Raw genomic sequence first — 11,771 nt, 5'->3', positions numbered from 1 at the left:
TTACTGCCCAGTGAAAGTGCAGGAAGACGAATTGAATACATGTTAGGTGTATCGGCTTAAATATTTACTCGTATTCACAGTGGTTGTGCTGAGCTAGTTGTGCGAATATGCGAGTACAGTGGATCGAATCGGCAATGTCCACGCCTGTGTTAATTATCTACCTGAAGCAGGATCAACGCACCATCTCCTGACAGATGGCTGCTTAACACAGGTCAATTTGTACCATCTCTAAAGATGATGTGGAAATCTAATGAACTAAGTTACTTGGCCTCTACAGATGGATGACTGCTCAACAGATCTCGCTGCTTGAGGAAAAAAAGCTATACCTGTACGTGTATATATACCTTTTGAAGTTTTCTGTGACCTTGTATCAGTTAGAGACGTGCAGATGTAAACAAATACCGGATATCTAACCATATGTTTACAGTTATTGGATAACCGCGGAGGAAAACCAATAGTAGATATCTTTAAAAACAAGTTGTATTTATATTTAATGATGCAGCAACATATTACGAAAATTGTTCATTTATTAATCACAAGCTTACTCCACGAAGAAAAATAAGATTACTGTGTTAAAATAAAAGTAGTAAAACAAATATCACGTGATACTTAGTGTAATACCAAAATTAATATCACACATTTGATTTGACTTATTTTCGTGTTTATTTTTAATTAAGGTCTAATCACACTTATCCTGGACATACATCTCAGTTATCTGTATATACTAAGTATTACCGACTTACACACGCTCACTGAGCCATTAAAATTCCGTCGTTGTTGGAGTACAGTGCTGGGACGCGAGCCGAATGCCTATCAGACTTAATGCTGGTGGCTTAACCACTACGCCAGCAGGGCCGGTTACTGACAGTTTGAAAACACGGCTATAAATAAAACGTGTTGGATGTATTCATAAATATGCTAAGACCATCAAGATAAAATTTATGACTCCGACACAGTTGACATAATCTACCTTGAGGCGATCGACGACGTGGAAAGTGTCTACAGCTGCTAAGACTTTCAGCAATCAACCTTTATAAATTACATCTGGAAACGAAGCGGTCGTAAGTAACTTTTCAAAATAATTTATTACGTTTCACTCAAACTGGTCTCTCGGGGTTAGATGATACACAATGCGAAAAGACAAATATTATGCACAACATATGTTAGTGTTAATACCACATTTTGTGTTTGTTTTACCTTAATGTCATTTGGCTTACTGAAGCAACCCATATTTTATAACGTTTTAATCAGGATTCTTATCAACTGTTGAATTATGCCTTTCTTTCTTTCGTTTATTAATTAATTGAGTTCAATTATTCTCCACCAACCTATTTAATTAAAAATTAGTTCAATTAAAAAAAAGTTAGTAGCTAATTTTGTAACACTATTTAAAAAATTTGGGAACACCTCTATAAAAATGGAAGTTGATGTTTATTTGCTACATGAATTTTAAACATTTGTAATGAATGTTTTCTTAACTACTTTACCAGCAAAAATGTTTAGGGTTAAAAGGTAAAGTTAGAGCCGCTCGGCTTATTGGCAGACGTCAACTATTATGGTTTATTTGCGTTCATTTGTAAATAAATAATCAATTAAGAAACATGTGCCTCAAAATCAGCATCCGAATATGAAATCACAGATCTAGACAAGAAAAAACAAGTCATGGAACGGGTCTCATTCAGTAGATACATTGTTTACTTCCGGTTCCATCTACCGCGCCAAATGTCATGGTATGTGCTAGTCTGTCTTTAATACAATATGTATAAAATATTTGTTATTGCTAATGCAAACTAGTAGACTATTTGACGACATCGAGTTTCTTGGTCTCTTGTGATTTATAACTACATCATTACATGTTTGACATATAGAACAGCAGTCGGTCTGGAATCGATCCCCGTCGGTGAGCCTTTTAAGATATTTCTCGTTTCAGTCAGTGCACTACGACTGGTATATCCAAGACCGTGGTATGTGTTATCCTGTCTGTAGGATGATGCATTTAAAAGATCCTTTGCTACAAATAAAACAAATGTAGCAGGTTTCCTTTCTAAAACTATATGTCAAAATGACCAAATATTTGGCATCCATTAGCCGATGATTAATAAATCAATGTGCTCAAGTGGTGTCGTTAAGAATAACAAACTTTCAAAACGATTGCGGGAAGAGGGATAAAAAGAAATAACTATTATAATTAAAAATCCTTCCCACTTTCTATTCCATTTTTTGCCCTCACAATACATGTTTATATTAACAATTAGTTTACAGATTACCCAAATTCTATTGCAATCGTACACCATAATTATATGGCATCATTTTTTAAAATGAAAGTTGTAATCTCGCCTCGAGCAGAGATGGTAAAAAAATTATAATAATAGCAAAACAAATATATACAACCGCTAAAGACTACCTGTATATATGACTCAGAATGCAAGTCAAGAAACTCAATTTAAAACTTCCGTTGCATGCGGTATATACATACACAGGCTAATCTCTTACATCGAAATTCCGCACCGACGTTAGTTACGACGTGTTAATTTCCCTAAAACTGCACTTGTAAATAAGATCTAAAGGAAATCGACGAAAGGCTCGTCCCAGGAAGAAAACAAAGTCGATGATCTGTTGTGAATACTTAAACATGAAACATATACTGGAGACTGCAACTTTAACTTTTTTAAAAAAAATATTTAAAAAAATAAAATAAAAGAGAGAGAGAGAGAGAGAGAGAGAGAGAGAGAGAGAGAGAGAGAGAGAGAGAGAGAGAGAGAGAGAGAGAGAGAGAGAGAGAGTGTGTGTGTGTGAGTGTGTGAGTGAGTGTAATAAATACATTTTAAAAATAGGGTAATATTAATGAAAAAGCACCGTAGGCTTATTTGTTGACACGATCAAAACACACACGAGACCCCCGGCCATTTATAACATATTTATACCGCCGAAATCAGTGGGTGAATTTTGAATATTGAGTCATCTAGAACAAGGTCCAACAGTGTTTATGACAATAAAAAACGCAGGTTGGAATAAGGATCAATAAAAAAAACAATATAAAACTGGCATTTAAAGTTGGTTATACATTATTTACTTTAAAATGGTTCGTATGATCCACAATAAGATTCTACGACCCTCTCTCTGGATCCAAGACAAAAATAATAATAATAAAAAATACATAAATAAAAAGTTTAAGAAAGAATAAAAAGAAATGTTTACGATTAATGCTTGAAATGAATAAATTTCTCAAATGTATTACATGTGTACGGTTTTAATATTTTATATAAACAAGTATATTAGAAGTCAAAAGTGTATCTATATTCAGCATATCTTTTTGAGTGGCTGAGATTTGGGGTCGATTTTTCTTCTCTTTTTTTTTTTTTTTTTTTGAGGGGGAAGGAGGGTGGAGCAAAAAAATCCAATATTGTGAATCATATTGGCCACCCTAAAATTAATGTATACTATCTTTTTAGCCGCCTCTTGTATGTTTTGTACATCATTATTTAATAATGCATGTAGTATATTTTTCACCTATATTTATTAAAAAACGTAAATAATGTAAATCAGTTCCAAGTTGTCAGATTTTCCCCCTCCCTATCGTTTGCGAAGGTGCCTGCTTCATAAAGAATTGACCCAGTTAAAGAATACTACAATAATATACTCGTTCCAGCCAGTGCGCCACGACGTGTACATCAAAGACCGTGGTATGTGCTATCCTGTTCTATGGGATGGGGTCTATAAAAGATACCTTGCTAAGTACTAATGGGGAAATGTAGCGGGTTTATTCTCTAAGACTATGTCAGAAATTACCCAATGTTTGATATCCAATAGCTGATGATTAATAAATCAATGTACTCTAGTGGTGTCGTTAAAAACAAGCTTTTAACTACAATAATAGGTGTTTTTAAAGATTAAGAGCGTAAATTGAAATGTTCAAACAATTTACACTTTGTCAAATCATTAAAAAACAACCTGTATTCATAAACTTATTGCAACCGGCCTCGGTGGCGTCGTGGTTACGCCATCGGTCTACATGCTGGTAGGTACATGGTTCGCAGCCCTGTACCGGTGTAACCCAGAGCGAGTTCTTAAGGGTTCAATGAGGTGTACACCCTCTTCTCTCTCACTAACAACTAACCAACTAACAACTAACCCACTGTTCTGGACAGACAGCCTAGATAGCTGAGGTATGTGCCGAGGACAGCGTGTTTGAATCTTAGTTGATTATAAGTACGAAAATAAGTTGAAATAAATAAATAAGACTATTGCAGTCCGTTTGTGTTAAAGAGAAACCGATGACGATGGCAATTGAAACAGGCAGGCAAGTGCACCTGCAAACCTGTATAGTTTGCAGTGATCGATATATTTCACACAGACTAAACTGCTCATTCAACTGCTTACCTTGGCTACCCCAGAATTTGCCTCCATCCCTATATTAAAAAGGACCTTTCATTTATCATACAATTTGATGGTAATTTATTAAGATTTAAAAAAAAAAAATACATTGCAGTCTTCTTCTTTTTTAAACGAGTTAGTGTCAGTCCTATAGTCGGGGGTGGGTATACATGGGCGGGTGTCGCCTCCCGCTCTCCCGAAAAATTATTGCACTCTTAGAATCTGCTATTGTGTAGATGCCTTAAGTACTTCCCCTCCCTTAAAAATACACACACACACCACCACCACCACCACCAGCTGGTTACGTAACTGGCTGATGTTTGTTTAAAACTTATTATGTTGTAATACGAGTTAGCCTAGATGTCAGTTCATCAGTCTCCTTTGAACGGGTTGAGTGCGTCGTTAAATAAAAAACTTTCTTTCTTTCTTTCTTTCTTTCCTTTGAACGGAAACGGGCTATACGTAATTCACGTGCTTTATTTTCTTCCTTCTTGTATTGTGTTCAATTTCAGGTAGTACTATTAGTAAAGAATGGCGGACTCAACGTTCTTTGAATGGCGTCGGCGCCGGAGTGATAACATTATGGAGACGGCTGAAGATCTGCTGGACAAGCTGGAGAGGGTTTCCGATCTTCTCACAGAAATCGACGACAAATATATCAAGGTAAAGATATTTCCATATATGTGGAAAAAAACACACATATTGAAAACATAAGTAAATAAAGGTTTTCATTACTACTAATGCAATCGCCCACTGAAAACTATATATATTTTGTTTTTGAGTTTTTTGGGATTTGTTTTTGGCTCGCGTGCAACGCATAATGCGAGTTAGCTCTAGTCACCTCTAGCCCTCCCCTTTGATTATCTATTGTTCTCTCCTACAACAAATAATCAAAGGGGAGGGCTAGAGGTGACTCGAGCCAAATGCGAGTTAATAGAACGACGATTTCAGCCCTGTTTAAACCTAGAAGTCAATTTAAAGTTCATATACTGTATATTATACTGTGTATAATACACCTGGAAAGTAATTAAGCACCACGTGAATTGTATTTCAGCCAAAAAGACACCTAGAGGTTGTCGTTCCTGTCGACGGAGTTTGAATCGGAAATTGAGTATTTATACCGTGATTACAGCATGAATAAATTACTCATGAGAATCATATGAGTGTGGTTCCAGATCGATAGTTTCATATAAATTTACGGGTTCACCCCACCCACCCCAAAATACATTGAATACTGATGTAACGACAATGTCACTTGTCAGTTTCAATCGGGGCCGTAGCTAGCGAGAAAAAATCCGGAAAGCATAATAGAAAATTCTTCTTGGCCGTTTAAGGATTTTTAGACATTAACTACTCAGTTGCTCCCCCCCCCCCCCCCCCCAAACAAAACATCCTAGCTACGGCCCTGCAATATCCTCTGTATCCTCGAAATATTCACTATTACATGCGAAATATAAGTCTCACGGTCGAAACTTGGTTGTGCTCAATTCATTTGTAGGTGTATATTACCACAATTTCGATCAGCTTTGGCCCGTTTTTATAGACATAATTTTAGTATAGATGTTGGGAATAATGTGGGAATTGTATTTCATTAAAGTACCGGTAAGGTTGTTTTCTTGAAGGTCTTGGCAATGGGTGTGTAAGCAGAGGCCGCCCCCCCCCCCCCCCCCCTAAATTTTGCGAGTTATAATTTTATTATATGTTAATTTTCATCCTCCCTACAAAGTTCCTCTTTCATTCCGTCATGTCATTCCCCCACCCTAAATGGATTTTCTGGATCAGCCACTGGTACGATGATGTGGGTGGGAAAGTTTCTAAATTTGTAATCAGTGATAATTGACCTATTTTCAGAAAAGCTCCGATGGCGCCGACGATATGGAACGGAACAGCATCATGAAGCGTTTCCACGACGGGCTGGACTCCGCTCGTAACCTGGTCGGTGTTCTCAAGAGCGAGAGGTGGCGACTCAGTAAGAGAGAAATGAGTCTCGACCTGAGAATGGGGGAGCTCGAAGACTATAAATCTCACCTCAAAACAGACATGGTGAACAAAATGTTTTTACTATCAAAACAATTATTAAACTGGCCCATGGGAGCCGAGGGGTGGTATCCCCCACCCCCTTACACGAAAATGTACTTTTTTTTATGTCCCACTCGATATAAATAAAGGTAAAAATTTGGCTCCCCCCCCCCCCACTAGTGATTGTGCCTCCTCCCTATACACTCCAGATATCGTTCCAACGGGCCTGTAAAAAAGCCCTTCATTTTTGTTTGGTTTTATTTGATTTTTCATTTTAATATGTGGGTTTTAAAAAAGATAATGAAACTTACTCTTTAGTTCAACAAATTAAAAGTATTTTTTGTGCAGGTTCTAATATTCTTGGCATCAAAGACTGTAATCTGTTTCCTAATGCTTCGAGTGTCTCTGTTTTCAGTCCAATATGAACGAGACTGTGGAAGTGTTAAGTCTGAGGGTGGTTCAGTTGGAGAATAGCCTGTGTGAAGAACAGATGAAGGTAGAAAGTCTGGAGGCAGAGTTGGGTGACATGGCCATCAAATATGATCGAGTTGAGAGGAATAAGGAAAGTATGTATGAGACTGTGCTGTGGTAGGACTAAATTAATGATGTTGCACTATAACAAGCAAATACTTCTGGAAAAGTAAATCATAACAAAACAAAAACTTAATTAATAAGCTACTTACAAGAATACTACATGTAGTATTAGTGACCCCAAAATGCATTGACTGATTTGCCAACTTTTAACATTTATATACTAGTATATGTACCTGTATTTTCGTCACCGTTACTTACTATTGCATCCAAGCATTTTCTGCTGTTAGTTTCATACCATATACCCTCGGCATAATCCCGAATGTTTTCAAATTCTTTTCAAATCACTGGCATGATTTTGTAAGTAAGGTTTTGATTGGTCGAATGAAAGGTCAACTGGACATGAGCTCCAACGGGTTGCTGTTAGATCCACATGTAATATTGGAGCCAATTTTAATTAGATTGGACTCACTTATATCCTTTCTAAGTTCAGCCCAGGTGGTACCCTCACCAAATATGGAGAGTGATTTAGGGGACCTCTCATGCATACAAAAAGTCCCCAGTAAGTGTGAAACATCTCGTTTATTTTTAGACCTGGAGAAAGAAAAGGAAGAACTGAAGGAAGAACTGAAACAATACAAGTCTGAGAAATCAACAGAATGCCTGAAGAAAAACTTTGAAAACATGAAACTGGAACTGTCGGTTCTCCAAGAGGAAAACCAAAGTCTGAAGCACATGATCCGACAAGCAGAAGATCAAAGTAATAACAAAAGTTCAGAAGATCAAAGTAATAACAAAAGTGTGCAAGAGTCTGCAAAACAGAATGTTGTTCAAAAGGAAAACAGTCCCGAGATATATTTATAGTCACCACCAAGCTGGACTTGATAATAAATGACATTTGCAATGACAGCATGGAGGATTTCTTTTTCTAACTACAGTAAAAAAAAAAGTAATGAATTTCCATTTACCTGCTATAAAGAGCAGGAATTTTACCTCTATATAAGGGCCAACTAGTCAAAAAGGCCATATTTTGTGGAACCATTGTAAACCTTTATAAACAGGTTTAACCATCTGTACAATAAATATTTTTGTAATTACAAATCTCCTGCTGTTATATGATTTACTCTATTCTGATTGGATGACAAATGTTATCCTTCGATAAACATCAGAAAATGATGTCATTACAACTGGAACATCATTACGTAAAACTGGTCATAGAAAGGACTTTAAAACAAAAAAATTGTGTATTTTTAACGAAATAAGTTGTGTTGTTTGTTTGTTATTATAAGAATTGTTTGCCATTTATTGTGAATATAAATGTATAATTAACAAATTTAGTATAAAATTGATTCACTACAAAATATTCTTATGTAAATTCGGTTTTCTGAAAGTGTAGCCCAAAATAAAACTGATGCGTACAACAACAAAAATACCCCATTAATAATGCAGATTATTATTTTTAAATTCTATACCATAAATATTATGAGTGGCGATTCTTTCTAAAAATGTTTCTCATATTCAAATACCATCCAATAAAATGTAACCATCAAACACGGAACTTGGCAACATATTTTACATTGGTTATTTGTTAGCTTGTGTTTACGGTGTAACAAGTCAAAGAATCTATACCCCCCCAATCAGTTTCCTTTCAAACAGTGCTCCATAACCATCTAAGGCCGTAAATGTGCTATGCTTTGGGAAGATAAATAAAAAAAAACCCCATCATCATCATCAACTTATAGTACTGTGAAATCCTTTATTTATGTGGCCTTCAGTTATTGCTAAAAAAACAAAACACGTTTTACTGGGCACTTAAATTCTTTGATTGAAAAGGTGATGTCCTATATTTTTGTTGTGTTATAATTCGATGACTGCACTAGTCCACAAAATACATAAAATTTAGACCACCATGAACAGGTGATTTCACAGTATGGTCAAACCCGTCTTAAGCAGTCATACAAGGGAGTAGTTACTGTGGCTGCTTAAGACAGGTTGTCATTGAATACAGACTGCCACTTTTATCATCTTTAAAATGTTTGTTGTTTTTCTTCCTCTTTTTTTGTTTTGACTGTACTGCTTATTAATGGATGTATGCCCTATAGTTTACTATAAATTAACTTCTGACGTGTTGTCTTCTTCAGAAATAATGAAATATAAACAGAAAATATACAATCGTTAGGTATCTGTTTTCTCTTTTTATTTAATCAGTACTTCATACGATGCACTGTAATAGTACAGAAATCTATAAATGTCAAGCTTAGCTTACCCAGAAGCAATTAGATGCATTCCAAAGTCACAATATCTTAACAGATACAGTGGAGTGAATGGTTAATATTTTTTATTGCTTGTTTGCTGCACCTTGTCGCTGTTGTTTAACATAACTCTTTCATAGAACAAAAAACATTTAATGATAGAAGCAATTATTTGATTTCTCAGCAATCCAAGAAACAAAAGTTATTGGAAAACACTCCAAAAAACTTTGAAGGATTATGAAAAGTTGATAGTTACTTTAAAATTTTATCAATAAGTTTTCATGTGAAATATTCAGTCTAAGAGATTTTTCATCTCGGACAATTAAAATGCTTTACTCTTGCTTATGGTACTTTACTAGTCACAATTTTTCAAATTTTGTAATCGTCACAAAAGATGAAGAATGCATGTCTTATTTTGTATAGTTTATAAAAAAATAAAAAAACCTTTAAATGTTCCTTAATATCCAAATGCTAATTGTTTTTTTAATATATTGTGTAGTCGAAGAATGCATATTATTTTCAGTGTGATGTGTTACCATGTTATAAAGTTTATTCTTTTATTGGTTTCTTGTTTGAATCAATGAAGTGTGAGACCATGTGAGCATGATGTCTGGAGTTGCAGCATCGTACATGCAGATTATAAATGTGTATCGTTGTTTTTGTTATATTGTAACGTTAAAAAGTGTATGAACTAACAATAAATATATTTACATCAGTTAAACAGATGAATGCCTGCTATAGCACACCTCTAATAAAAGCTTTTATGCATAATGTGTAATGTTTTGTTGTTTGTATTTATGTCAGCAACATCTTCTTGAGTAGTAACTTTGTTTATGTTTCTAGCACCAGAATAGTTTATGAACTAACATATTGATGTGCATTAAGTAGGTGAATCAGAATGCTTGCTATAACATGTCTCTAGCAAAAGCTTTAATATCTCTTGACTTGTCTGCTTTATTAGTCTATATTCATCAACAGGATTAACATTCTTAAAAAGATTAACCACACAAAGCCCTGGATATCCTGAAAGTACAGTTTAAAAAATTCACTATGTCAATCTATTGCCCTGAATGCCATATTTGTCCTCCACTCCATCCCACCAATATATAGAGGCTATTTCATGTTTGTTTTTTTCGAATATGATTTTTATGTCGTGGAGTGATGTGTGAAAACCATATTTATAAGAATTGCGAAGCAATGAGTGAAAATATAGTTTTCACACATCACTTGTTGACATAAAAATCATATTTGGAAAAAACATCATGAAATGGTCTGTTTATTATATGCATCTTTTCTAATTTTTGACAATATCTTTCACTTATCTTATCGAAAACACGTAATGCCATGATATATTTCTTCCTATGGAACTTTTCCAGAAAATGTACTTGACCATAGACTTTTAAAAAGAAATTTGAATAAAAATTATCTTTGTTAACATTTATTTAATAATACTACTGTGCAAAATACCTGACAAAGTGATCCTCCAAAAACTCCCACAAAAACAAAATGAATCGAACGCCATTACATTCTTACACTTACACTCAATGACACTACATTGTCATCATTATTTAGCTTTGTATTCAATTCGTTTTAGATACTTTATCGTAATTGCACTTCGTATCCCTTTTTAATAGGTACAGTAGTCTAAATTACATTTTTTAATTTTTCAAATACGATCAGATGCATTGGTAATCATCAAAGTTAAATACAAAGAAACAAGACAAAGGGAGATAATTTAATCATGCACTTTTACAAAAAAGTAAATACGATTTCTATATTTTCAGTGTAGCTAAAATACAGTGAAAATATGACTTTTCACCAGATATCATGTTTATGGTTTCCGCAGATCTATATATTTCATTGCTATGTATATAATCAATTCTAGAACAGCCCAGATCCATTGTTAAAGTTTTTCACTGAAAGCAAAGATATTGTATAAAATCAGATATAAATACCAATACCTTTTATGTCCTATTATTATTGAGTCAAATCATTATTACTTTATGATGTAAATACATCTACAGAATATCTTTAAACTTTTAAAATATTTTCCCCATATATTGATAATGCTGTCTTCTTGGTAAAATATTCTTTACTATTAACATGACCATTTTACTAGGAAATGAAATTTGCAGTAGTATTTTGATGTATTCTGGCACCATATTTTCGATATGATAAGCAAAAAATTAAAATCCAGTGAAAATCTCCCATGAACGTCAAGTTTTCCTCCAAAAACAATTCACTATGTCATACAGGTGTTTCTGCTATATTTTAACAAATGTTATGTTTCCGATAGTTTCATTGGCTGTTTATTTTTGTCCTTGTTATGATAGTGTAGGGTGTATACTTTGTGCAATAATTTACATCAAAATCTTCTTTTGAAAATAAAATCATAAAATGTTTGTTACTTGTAAAACATATTGAATAATTTTCAGACTAATACACAGTGTTCACTGAAAACACATTTACATGTTTTTGTCATAAGTTAATGTCTAATCCCCTTGTTCTACGTATCAACGACATCAAAATTCAGATTGCCACCTTAAGTACTCTGAAAAGAGTTACAGAATTATATATTTTCAAACATGCCCCCAC

The 11,771-nt window shown here is 34.4% G+C and overlaps 1 protein-coding gene across 1 annotated transcript; it reads left to right on the top strand.

Annotated features, from left to right (window-relative positions):
- The first annotated feature begins 457 nt into the window (after nucleotides 1–457).
- LOC121370678 (intracellular protein transport protein USO1-like) lies at nucleotides 458–9,947 on the top strand. Its single transcript, XM_041496075.1, has 5 exons — nucleotides 458–1,061; nucleotides 4,887–5,037; nucleotides 6,226–6,417; nucleotides 6,809–6,959; nucleotides 7,517–9,947. The coding sequence occupies exons 2-5, from the start codon at nucleotides 4,906–4,908 to the stop codon at nucleotides 7,786–7,788; spliced, it is 747 nt and encodes a 248-aa protein (XP_041352009.1). The 5' UTR covers nucleotides 458–1,061; nucleotides 4,887–4,905; the 3' UTR covers nucleotides 7,789–9,947.
- Nucleotides 9,948–11,771: the final 1,824 nt, after the last annotated feature.

Source organism: Gigantopelta aegis, chromosome 4 (assembly GCF_016097555.1).
Source record: "Gigantopelta aegis isolate Gae_Host chromosome 4, Gae_host_genome, whole genome shotgun sequence".
Taxonomy (NCBI): domain Eukaryota; kingdom Metazoa; phylum Mollusca; class Gastropoda; order Neomphalida; family Peltospiridae; genus Gigantopelta; species Gigantopelta aegis.
This window is presented reverse-complemented; position numbering and strand designations above follow the sequence as displayed.